The sequence below is a fragment of the Salvia miltiorrhiza genome, chromosome 1 (genome assembly GCF_028751815.1).
Source record: "Salvia miltiorrhiza cultivar Shanhuang (shh) chromosome 1, IMPLAD_Smil_shh, whole genome shotgun sequence".
In the NCBI taxonomy this organism is placed as follows: Eukaryota; Viridiplantae; Streptophyta; class Magnoliopsida; order Lamiales; family Lamiaceae; genus Salvia; species Salvia miltiorrhiza.
This window is the reverse complement of record NC_080387.1, coordinates 74326971-74340129: the sequence shown is the minus strand read 5'-3', so window position 1 is coordinate 74340129 and position 13159 is coordinate 74326971. Positions and strand designations below refer to the sequence as shown.

General features: G+C 31.3%; 1 protein-coding gene across 1 annotated transcript; it reads right to left on the bottom strand.

Moving 5' to 3' along the window:
- Positions 1-1640: 1640 nt before the first annotated feature.
- Positions 1641-8491, bottom strand: LOC131006127 (receptor-like protein 52). The gene is made up of 7 exons (XM_057933287.1): positions 7663-8491; positions 7256-7471; positions 6784-6927; positions 6482-6625; positions 5296-5439; positions 3760-3903; positions 1641-3021 (listed from the first exon to the last, which is right to left on the bottom strand). Exons 1-7 carry the CDS (start codon positions 8294-8296, stop codon positions 1757-1759), a joined length of 2691 nt encoding a protein of 896 aa, XP_057789270.1. The 5' UTR covers positions 8297-8491; the 3' UTR covers positions 1641-1756.
- Between the last annotated feature and the right edge of the window lie 4668 nt (positions 8492-13159).

Here is a 13159-nt window from a genome sequence, read left to right as displayed (position 1 = left end):
GAGTGTAAATTTATATTTCATTTCATAGTAATATTTATTATTTTAATATATTTTTTGAATTAATTATCGTATAATTTTGTAGAATTCATAAAATTGAATACAAAATCATGTAAATTAGTACTCCCTCCGTCCCACGAATCTTGACACGTTTGGTTTCGGCACAGGAATTAAGGAGTTGTAGATTAGTATTTTAAGTGTGTAGTTAATAAAGTATAAAAATGATAAAGTAGGAAAGAGAAGGTAATAATTATTACCTTATTTGGAAATGTGTCAAGATTCGTGGGATGGCCCAAAAAAGGAAAATGTGTCAAGATTCGTGGAACGGAAGGAGTATAAAAAATAATTTTAATAATTAAATATCACCCCATTTTGTCGTCATGTTTATTTTCTAGGTTTCATCTTTACATTATTAATTTTAATTACAAGGATTCTAGTAAACTTAAACTTCTAAAAGTAATCATTTGTATTGTAATTCCGAATTATTAAATTTACATTAATAAAACATAGTAACTTATGTGAATGAAGAGTCCTAATCGATACTACTACTTAAATAGTAACTATTAAAATATAAAAGATAAACAATAATACTATATTTTTAGATTTATTATATGCATAATATATTAAATTACACAATTAACTTTATATTAAGTATACATGAGGGATACAATAGGCAAATCAAATTTTGTAAAATAAGGCTATTTTATAATAGGTATAGTTTGTGAGGATCTAAAGTGATGAGGGATTTGAAGGAAATAAGTGAATATTCATCACTTTTGATTTGATGAGGCTAAGACAAGAAAACAATATGAGTAGGAAAAATGGGGAAACTCTCCCCATACTGAAAATGCAGAGTGCTAATTGTGATTTTGTGCACAAACAAGAAGCCTAGCTGATGCCATTTATATTGCAAGCTATTAGTAATTCTCTAAGAAAAAGAGTATGACATTAAAAAACTATTAACTTAATATATTAACTCCGTCTTTAATAGGTCACAAGATTTGAATACGAATACGGACATTAAATGCCACATGATATAGCAACCCTTCTGTTTAAGATGTGTTTTCTGTTTTGAGTAATTATTATTGTATTACTATTTGATTACTTAATTAAACAAGAGACTCCGGCAATATGCTCTCGATATAAGAAGTAAGATATTTTGTAATTGATTAAATTAATTAAAAAAACAAGAGCCAAAAGAAAAAATGTATAAAACATTATTTATAAATTAAGCAACAAATACAAACCAACGATTTATAGACTTAACAGAATCCGATAAATGTTTTGAGGCTTAACAGAATCTGTTCCAACTAGATTCACGTGATGACATTAATCTAAAAATTTAAAACTACCTAAAAAATCACAATATATCTAAAAAAAATTACCTAAACCAGATGAAATTAAAACATAACATATTTGAACTGTTGTGACAGAATAGGATTTAAAGAGCACAATAAAAAAAAAAACGTAAAGAAGACATATATTTACGTGGTTCCCCAATATGGCTACATCCACGGACGAGAGGATGACAGATTTTATTATGCGGCTAGGGTTACAGATTACAGATCTCAAGTATTTATAGTATTTTTAGATCTCAGCGAGAGCCCCGTAATTTGAAGCGGGAGATTCAAGACATAACAACACGAACAAACAACAATATTTCATAAACTCTAAAGTTGAAATCAAGCACAAACACACTAAAGTAGCCTTTAAAAAGGAGATAAGAAAAAGAAAACACAATTCGAGCATAATCCTTCAATTAAGTTCTCCTGCGTGTTGGTGTTGGTGTAGCTCTGCTGCGTCTCTTCTTCTTCTTATTATTATTATATCCAATGCCGAAAAAGAATTCCACTAACCATCTTGACCTTCCATTTCTAATAATGATGTAACCAATTCCAATCCCAACTATGAATCCACTTCCATATCCCATCACCACACTTCTCCATCCAAATCCATCTATAAATCCATACTCTTCTTCTTCTTCTGGCTGCAGCCGCTGCCCATTCTCCACATTGCATTTTCTTGTCAAAGGAAATCCACACAATCCTACATTTCCCTCATATGAGTTATTCTCAAATGTGGAAAATTGAGTAGATTGTGGTATTTTTCCAACAAGATTATTCATTGAAAGGTTTAATGTTGAAAGAAATGTCAACCTTGTCAATTCACTTGGAATTTCTCCATCCAACTTGTTCACGGACAAGTCCAAGGATTCAAGTTCACTCATATTTGCAAGAGATGAAGGTATATTTCCAATGAGGTTATTGTGGGATAAATTCAAGTATTTGAGAATCTTAAGATTTCCTATGGAATCTGGAATGCTCCCAGAAAACCTATTGGAGGAGAAGTCAATTGTTGTAAAGTCTGACAACAATCTCTCTAATAATTGATCCAGCCCTTTCAAGGTGAGCCTCATCTCCAGATAAACATGAAAGTTGTCGACATTTGACAAGTTTGTTTCATTTACCTCTATCATTGATCTGAAATTCTTGAAATATCTTTGAGGCAGAGAACCCACAAATCTATTCTGAGATATATCTAAAACTTGTAAATTAGGAAATGGAATCTTGGTTTGTGATAGAAGTGACATGCTCCCATCAAACTTGTTAGACCTTAAGACCAACACTCGAAGCCAAGGGAGGCCATCCATCCAAAAGGGAAATTCGTCTTGTATTCTATTGTTTCCAACATCGAGGCCTTGTAGACTTCCGCAATTGATCAAGGATTTAGGTAATGGTCCTTGCAATTTGTTACCATTCAAATTGATGGATTCAAGACTACACCCCTTGCTAAATGTTGCTGGAATGAGACCACGAAACTGATTTTTATTTAAATGAAAGATGACCAGAGAGCTCAAGTTTCCAAAGCATTGTGGAATTGTTCCTTCCAAAGTGTTATTTGAGAGAAGAAGAACTTGAAGGGATGTCAAGTTGCAGAGGGAGAATGGAAGCTCACCGATTAATTTGTTGGAAGAGAGTTGTAGAAGAATCAATGGTAGATTCCCAATGGTAGATGGTATTTGACCTGAAAGTTAGTACGAGACCTTCAAATTTATTACTTGAAAGACAGAAGGACATGAATCAAATTTCTTTATATCTAAAAACACACAAAACATTTGGTTTACATAAGGTTTAACATCTTACTTAACAATTATAAGGAACTATATTTTCAAAAAAAAAAAAAAACAATTATAAGGAACTAAGAGAAGAGCGTACGTTCTACGCATAATTAATTTTATTTTATTTGATAAAATAAAAAATATAAATATAATATTTATTATATTTAATTTTTCAATTAACAATTTGGTCTATTTAGTCATACAATAATTTTTTTTTAGAAAATGTATTAGTTTATTACTTCTACTAAACACTCCCTCCGTCCCACTATAAGTGGCTCAAAACTTTTGGGCATGTGAATTAAGGAGAATAATTTATTTGATAGATATATTTATTTATAGGCCTTATCAACAACTATAGATTTATATCACATAGTTTTTGTATAATATCTGATGAATTAATATATTTTTATAAATATATAATATGTAAAATAACTTTAAAATAAAACATGTAATAAGTGTAAAATAGAGACAATCCACATGTTGTGTGTTGTGTCCAAAGCTCTTTTTATATTAGTATAGATGTATTGCATTCTTTTTAAACATAGTATAATTAAAGAAGATAAAATGAAATAAGAGAAAAAGAAATTAACTCGTAAGCTAGCTTGAGGAGCTAAACTTGTGGCTAGGTGAATAATAAATCATACCACTTAAACTATTATTGTCGAGCTGTAAGAAGATAAGAGCGGTCATGTTCCCCACTTCTCTCGGGATTGATCCGCTAAGTTTGTTGGAACCCAACTGCATGATCGCTAAACTATGAAGATTTCCAATCTCTTTCGGAATAGTACCTGCAGAATAATGAAGTCATCAAAGTCAAGTTCGATATTGTTAAGTATAGCGATCATAACAATAATAAATAAAATACGCGATTCGATCGGTTGGGAGATTGAGCTGTATACTATATTAAGTATAATGATATTTATTCCACTAATCAATGCAAGACAAAGAACATAGCTGTAAATGCTATATGGAAAAGTCAAATATAGATTTGAGAAGAAGTTAAAGGTCTCACAATGGCTGTAAATGCCATATATACATGAAAATTAATAAACATTTGAATATGTGTAAAACTCTACAAGAGTTAGAAATCTTACCGGTTAAAGCATTGTTTTCAAGGTATAAAATCTCTAGTACTGCTTTCATGTTCCCAATTTCTGAAGGCAATACCCCACTGAGTGTGTTACTTGATAAGTTAATCCATGTCAAGGAAGACATGTTGAAAATGGTTGGTGGCAAAGTGCCTGACAACTTGTTCAAACTCAAGTCCAACGTTGCTAAATTATGAAGATGATGAATCTCTTGTGGAATAACTCCTTCACATATCCAAATAATCACAAAAAGTTAGTCTAGCTAATTCTAGATTGAAATGTATAGGGAAAATATTACTTTATCACCCTAACCTATGAACCTTTTAATGTTTGCGTCCTAAAGTCAAAATTTTCTTATTAATTAATGTCTCGGTGACTGAATTCCGGCAGGACGCAGATTATTGTATATATAGGTCCCATTAATATTATAAATTAATAGTACTACTAAAATATTACAATTATGAATACTATTTAAACTTTTTACAGTATGAACTTACTGTTAAATCATCTTCAGCTTGATCATCATTAGGATCTCCTTTAATATCAACCAAAATGACTTGATTGATACATCTATTTATTTAATTTAATATTCTCTCTCTTTGTTTTTACTCATTATAACTTGATTTAAATGTAAATTATGAAATTAAGAAAATACTTTATAAACTAAAAAGTTGTTAATTTATTCATTATAAGGTTTATTATAATTTTATTTGTATAAGGTTTATTATAATTTTTGAGAAATTTATTGATAAATTTAGGGGTCAAACTGATTTATCAAACACATACATCTCAAGGTAAGATAACATATATATAGAATTTTAAGTTTACGTGATATGTACACTATTTATTTTATGTTAGTGAGTTATTGTTATTTTTATTTAGACTTTGACAATTGATCGATCAAGGATTTAGGCATTGGACCTGAAAAGAGGAGAAATTGTGAATAATATAAAATAACAACACGATGAATGACCTCTCCCAACTTCAAAAACAATATAATTAAAGAAGATCAAATGAAATATGAGAAAAAGAAATTAACTCGCAAGCTAGCTTGAGGAGCTAAACTTGTGGCTAGGTGATAATAAATCATACCACTTAAACTATTATTCTTGAGCTTTAAGTAGATTAGATCTGTCATGTTCCCCACTTCTCTCGGGATTGATCCGCTAAGTTCGTTGGAATACAACCACATGTCCTGCAAATTATGAAGATTTCCAATCTCTTTCGGAATAGTACCTGGAGAATAATGAAGTCAACAAAGTCAAGTTCCATATTGTTATAACGATCATAACAATAATAAGTAAAAAAACGTGATTTGAACGGATGTGAGATTGAGCTGTATACTATTTAAGTATAAGGATATTTATTCTACTAATAACCAGAAGACAAAGACCAATATAGATTTGAGAAGAACATAGCTGTAAAATGCTATATGGAAAAGTCAAATATACATGAAAATTAAGAAACATTTGAATATGTGTAAAACTCTAAGAAAGTTAGAAATCTTACCAGTTAAAGCATTGTTTTCAAGGTATAAAAACTCTAGTACTGCTTTCATGTTCCCAATTTCTGAAGGCAATACCCCACTGAGTGTGTTACTTGATAACACAATCATTGTCAAGGAAGACATGTTGAAAATGGTTGGTGGCAAAGTGCCTGACAACTTGTTCGAACTCAAGTCCAACACTCCCAAATTACGAAGATGATGTATCTCATGTGGAATAACTCCTACAAATATATATCCAAATCATCACAACAAGTTAGTTTAATTCTAGATTGAAACGTATATGGAAAATATTATCAGTCTACCTATGAAAGTTTTAATGTTTGCGTTGTAAGGGTTTATTATAGTTTTTGTATAGGCTAGGTTTATTATTTATTTGTATAAGGTTTATTATAATTTTATTTGTATAAGGTCTATGATAATATTTGAGAAATTTAGGGGTCATACTAATTTATCAAACATATACTACATCTCAAGGTCTGATAACATATATATAAAATATAAAGTTTACGTGATATGTACCCTATTTATTTTATGTTAGTGAGTTATTGTTATTTTTATTTAGACTTTGACAATTGGCAGACCAAGGATTTAGGCATTGGACCTGAAAAGAGGAGAAATTATGAATAACATAAAATAATAACACAATGTATGACCCCAACCAACTTCAAAGACAACATATTAAAGAAGATGAAATGAAATACGAGAAAAAGAAATTAACTCGCAAGCTAGCTTGAGGAGCTAAACTTGTGGCTAGGTGATAATAAATCATACCCCTTAAACTATTATAGCTTAGGCTTAAGCTGACCAAAGCTGTCATGTTCCCCACTTCTCTCGGGATTGATCCGCTAAGTTCGTTGGAATCCAACCACATGTCCTGCAAATTATGAAGATTTCCAATCTCTTTCGGAATAGTACCTGGAGAATAATCCCACAAGACAATGTATGACCCCTACCAACTTCAAGACAACATACCTCTTAATTAAAGAAGATCAAATGAAATAAGAGAAAAAGAAATTAACTCGTAAGCTAGCTTGAGGAGCTAAACTTGTGGCTAGGTGAATAATAAATCATACCACTTAATCTATTATTGTCGAGCCATAAGTCAGAAAGAGCTGTCATGTTCCCCACTTCTCTTGGGATTGATCCGCTAAGTTTGTTGGAATACAACCACATGTCCAGCAAATTATGAAGATTTCCAATCTCTTTCGGAATAGTACCTGGAGAATAATGGAGTCATCAAAGTCAAGTTCCATATTGTTAAGTATAACTATCATAACAATAATAAGTCAAATACACGATTCAGTCGGTTGGGAAGTTTAGCTGTATATTGTTTAAGTATAATGATATTTATTCCACTAATCAACGGAAGACAAAGATCAATATAGTTTTGAGAAGAACATAGATGTAAATGCTGTATGGAAAAGTCAGATATAGATTTGATGAGAAGAATTTAAAGCTCTCACAATGGCTGCACATGCTAAATATACAAGAAAATTAAGAAACATTTGAATATGTGTAAAACTCCACAAGAGTTAGAAATCTTACCGGTTAAAGCATTGTTTTGAAGGTATAAATATTGTAGTGCTTTCATGTTCCCAATTTCTGAAGCCAATGCCCCGCTAAGTGTGTTACTTGATAAGTCAATCCATGTCAAGGAAGACATGTTGAAAATGGTTGGTGGCAAAGTGCCTGACAACTTGTTCCAACTCAAGTCCAACACTCCTAAATTATCAAGATGATGAATCTCTTGTGGAATAACTCCTTCACATATCCAAATAATCACAAAAAGTTAGTCTAGCTAATTCTAGATTGAAACGTATAGGGAAAATATTACTAATCACCCGATATAAAGTTTAAATTTGACCCTCAAACGCAAAGCACATAAATCAAAGAATTAAATAATATGGCATTAAATGCATGATTTGACCTCATATATATAGGAATCAACTTACCAGTCAACTGATTTCCACCAAGGTTCAACAGTTCATGAAGCTTGGTCAAGTTCCCAATTTCTCTCGGCACAAATCCAGTGAAATTGTTGTTGAACAAAGAAAGATACTCAAGCTGTGAACACTGCCCCAAACTCGATGGTATTTCCCCATACAACTCGTTGTAAGACAAACGAAGCCTCTTGAGTCTATGCAGATTGTGTTTGCACATATCAAGAGGTAAACTACTAGACAAACTATTATTCCTTAGTTCCAAAACTTCTAGAAATGACATGTTGAAGATAGATGGGGGAATGGAGCCATGAAAGGAGTTCTCGTTCGCTTCTAAAGAGACGAGAGAAGAAAGATTCCCGATTTCTGGTGGGAGGGTTCCCACAAGACCCATGTCCGATATATTCAACTGAGTAACCCTATTGTAATGTGAATCACAAGTAACTCCGATCCAACTACAAACACTGGCTTCAGTGCTCCAATTTTGGGTCAATATATTTTGAGGATCTAAAGTGATTTGAGATTTCAAGGCAAGAAGTGAAGAACGATCGGTGTTGATATCGTGTTTGGCTGAGCTATAATCCATCAAATAATGGATTGCTAAGAGTAGTGCAAGGATGAGAAAATGGGAAGAAACTCTCTCCATATCGCAAATGGAAGAGTTGTGTGCGCAGACACGAAGCCTAGCTCATGCCATTTATATGGCCACATTTTTTTGGTCCCATTAATGGAAAATGAAAGAAGCTTCTATAATCATTTCGAGCAACAGTTATTTTGTCTGAAAGTTTCAAATGATATTCGAAATTAGGGGAATGAATTAAGTCACTATAAGGTAGTAGTGGCAAATGGGAAAAGTTAATGCCATGATTTAATGTTGTACCAAACACATTAATACACTCCAAGACTTAGAGGGTGTTTGACTAAGCTTATAAGCTCTTCAAAATACTTTATAAGTTGTTTAGAAGTTTATAGGCTCCTTCAAAGTGTTTGGCAAAATAAGCTTCTAACCAGCTTATAAGCTGTAAAAATAAGCTCCTCAAAAATTAAATTTCTCTACCGCAACTTATTTTTCCATTATCTTATGAGCAACGCCCGGTATATAAATGGGAGTGTGAATAATTGTGGTGAAGGTAGAATTTTGGAGGCAAAAGCGACAAAGACTATTTACAAGTCAACCCAATTGCAGAATGAAACTAAATAAAAAAATAGCCACATTTTTAAGGCCCCACTAATGCAAAATGGAAGAAGCTTCTGTTTTAACTAGTCTGCGCAACAGTCCAAATATGCAAGATATTTAATTGAGTTCTATTACTCCCTCCTTCCACGATAATAAGTGTGGTGTGGAAGGGGCGCAAGTTTTAAAAAAATATTGAAAGATGTGTATAAAGTAGAAAAAAAGAGTCCCACTAAAATTGAATTGTTAGTTAATTAATAAATGGTGTGTGGTGGGTTTTTATAAATATTGTGTATGAATGAGAGTAAAATGAAAAAACCATAGTTATTGTGGTGAACGAAAATGACAAAAAGACCAAACTTATCGTGGCCGGAAGAAGTATAATATAACACCGTGAGGTCTAAGGTTCAAATGCAATACGTTATAGAATAGGACAATGAAGAGAGTTCTCACTCAAATATAGAGAAACAAGAAAAAAGATTTTTGACATAAATTATATAAATAATTAATATTCATTGTTGCACAGACTGATATAAATTATATAAATAATTAATATTCATTATTTTTAACTATGGAAATATTCCATAGTTAATATTTAATTATTTAAATAATTAAATATTCCTTACTTTTAACTACAGAACAATTCAGTAGCAAATACTTACGACGGAAATTCCGTCGTTAAAAAATTTTCGTAGTAAATTCGATGTAAATTCCATCATGTAAATTCAATCGTTAATTGTCGAAAATATATGTCGTCGTTAATTCTGTCGCAGTTCTACTGTTTTTTTGTAGTGAATTCACAATCAACTTCTTGTAGGTCGGGGATAATTTTAACCAATAGGTGGGGAATTTGAAAATGGAGAACCGTTCTCGATCCTTTTTTGAAAGAAAAAAAAATATATTCTTTTACCAAAATTATAATACAATCGTTATATTAATGAAATGGAAGAGAAATTCATCTTAAAGAGTGTAAATGTTATACATATATCAACATGATAAAAATGAATTTTAAACAATATTGGGATTATCTCTTGCTACGACTATGAGTATTGGATCATTTATTCAGCTAAAGCTTTCTCGTCGAAAAATCTAAATTAAATGATCAAGGATTCTTAAGTTTAATGTCGTCTCACACTAAGCTATGGATGCTTGATTTTGCGTAGAAATTAATTCCATAATATGTGATGCACATTTAGTCTTCTGCTTGAATCAAAGTCCATTCTATTCCCGCCGTGTAAGGCATGGGCTGCACTTGGAAATTATCAATTAAATTTCCCTTTCAATCAGTTATCTCCAAAAAAGTTAATGTGACAATATCAAGATCAAACCATTAAATACGCAAATTAATTCTAGTATACGTCTCTATGCCCACAATAAAAGGTGGTAAAGACAATTAGAATTATAGGTGACTTAATTCATTTCCCAAATTTCGAATTTAATTTGAAACTTGAAGACAAAATAATGACTTGTACTGTTGCGCAGATTAGACAAAAAAGTTGAAGTTAGAATTGATTAGAGAAGCTTCTTTCATTTTCCATTAAAGGGACCAAAGATATGTGGCTATATTTGATTTAGTTTCATTCTGCAATTGGCTTCACTTGTAAATAGTCTTCGTCAATTTCACACTCCAATTAATTAATTAGTTAAAATTGATTGGAGACAAAAACCATTTATCTCATTTTAATGGGAAATGAGGGAAGCTTATCTTATCAATTCTAACTTCATTTTTTTGACTAGTCTGTGCATGTCATGATTTTACCACCAGAATGTAAGCTTCAAATGTAATTCGCAATTTGGGAAATCAATTCATTCCTATTATTCTTTGTCGTTACCACATTCGAATAGACATACAGAGGCATACTAGAATCAATTTTCTATGCAAAGTCAAATATATTAATTTTTACTTTTTTAGACCTCCGAGCTTCTTAAATACTCCCCATCATCAGAAGTTATACCTGATGTTTTCGACTGCAAACTAAATTCTAATTTCGTCAAAAGTCAAACTCAGGTGAAAATTGCAACAAAAATATAAATTTATATATTTTTTGATTTAATTAAAAGTTCATGTAAAAATTACAATTTTTTTCAAAATCCGTGTATATAATAAAGAGAGAGGGCCCACAGCGGCAGCCCACAAGAACCCCATCTCAAGAGAATCCTGGAAGAAGCCCATCATTGAGGCCCAGCAACGCAGCCCAAATCCTACCACGAAGAAGGCCCAACAAAACTCCGACGCAAAATTGCATGAACGGTCTTTCTAAATTCTAGGTATATATTAAAATTCATTATTTATTTCAAAAATATATTATTTTATCTGAAAATATAACACATATATGTACATTTTGTAATTCTATTACAAACTAGATTAATTTATAGAAGCAATATTGAATATTTAAATTTGAATATATATTTAAAAGCTGGCTTAAATAGGTTACATACACGTATAAGCTTGTAGGAGTATTTTTTTTTCAAATTTCTCAGTACCAATATAGAAATGGAGGTGGGATTTGTGAAGACATTTGTTGACTTGTCTTTTGATTTGAAAAAAAAAATCTAATTTATCCAAATTAAAAATAGTCCAAGACAAAAAATGTGGTTTTGGGTACAATCGGAATACACCCATACCTAGACCCTGACCTGCACCTTAATCCGAATCTGTATCCTCACCCGAACTTTATAAATAACTCTATTATAGGTGCGGGTCAATCCGAATATAAGATAGACCCGATTATACCCCCATCCGAATATACAATAGACCCGATTGTACCCATGTTTCTGTGAAGACAAAATGGGGTATCTAATTAATGTCGAGTAAGGGAAAAACACAAAAAATGAGTCTAAGAATACTACTACAAAGATTTAAAAAAAAAAAACCGAACAAAGAAGGCCAAAGTCGGAAAATTATAAGAGCGAGCAAGGCCCACAAAAGCCCATCACTGTGGGCCCAGCAGCGCTGCCCAATGCACCTGCGACCAAGTTGTAGTATTGATTTTTATAACAAGAATTTAGGGGGAAATTGCAAAATTTACTGTACATTACATTTAATTAATTGTTGTGTATATTTCTCTTTTGAAATTACATTTAATTAATTGTTCAGATACGATATTTAATTTAATTATTGAAAACTAAAAATGAAATAAAGCTACAACATTCAACTATCGACTTACGGTTGCTAATACAAGGCCTAGACCTTCTTCTTGGCGATTCTGGTTTCAGATGGGCTCGTGGTCAATGGTTTCGAGAATGAACCGTTGATCGCCGGTCCAATTTCGAGCCAGAACCGTCGATTTCGATTAGGTTGAACATCTCTGAATGATATACGCACATTTATATACACTAGCATTTGCATCCCGTGCGATCAAGAAACGTCTTTATATTTCTATATTTATATAAAATTAATAAAAATCAATTATAATATTTATAAATATAATAAAAAATTGATTTTAACTGAATATATCTCAGCCTAATATTGAAAAAAAAAAGTCACAGTAATAAGTATTATGAAAAGGAAAAATAAAGTTAAAAATAAAAAAGATTGAAATTTTATTTATTAAAAAAAAGATGAAAGAGGACAGGGAATTTTTAAATGTAATCTTTAAATAAAAATAAATTTTACATTTTAAATCGAATATTTACATAAAATATATCGAATTATACTCCTTCCGTCCCACGAATCTTGACACGTATTTCTTTTTGGGCCGTCCCACGAATCTTGACACATTTCCAAATAAGGTAATAATTATTACATTTTTACTCATACTTTATCACTTTTATTACCTTCTTTATTTTACTTTATCATTTTTATTACATTCTTTCTACTACTTTATCATTTTTATTAAAAAAACATTGGAGATATTTTTTCAATTTTTTTATTAAAAACATTGGCAGTAATTAAAATAGGCCATCTACATTTTGTACTCAAGACACTTTTTCTATTAGTATAGATAGATTGGATTTGTGATTTAATTTGATTTGCATTCAAACTAGCTCATTAATTATTATCTTAGTCTTATAGTCTTATTATGGTAATAGAATGATATGCCTAAAGAATTTCATGTGTTTGTTTTGAATGATAGTTCAGATATAAAAAAAATTGTGTAATTTCATGCTGTGGATGTTGATGAAGAAGGCTCCATTAATGAAGAAGACTTCTTTGATGATGAAAGCTCCTTTGGTGAAGAAGGCTCCTTTAATGCTACCGAGTCCGAAGATTTTGGAGTTCGATTTTGTCACGGATTTGGGGGAAAAAGAGAGGAGGCAAGGATTATTTGGCGTAAAATACACCAATTTTATGTGAATTTTGGATTTTTTTTTCATGACTTTTTATTTTAAAAA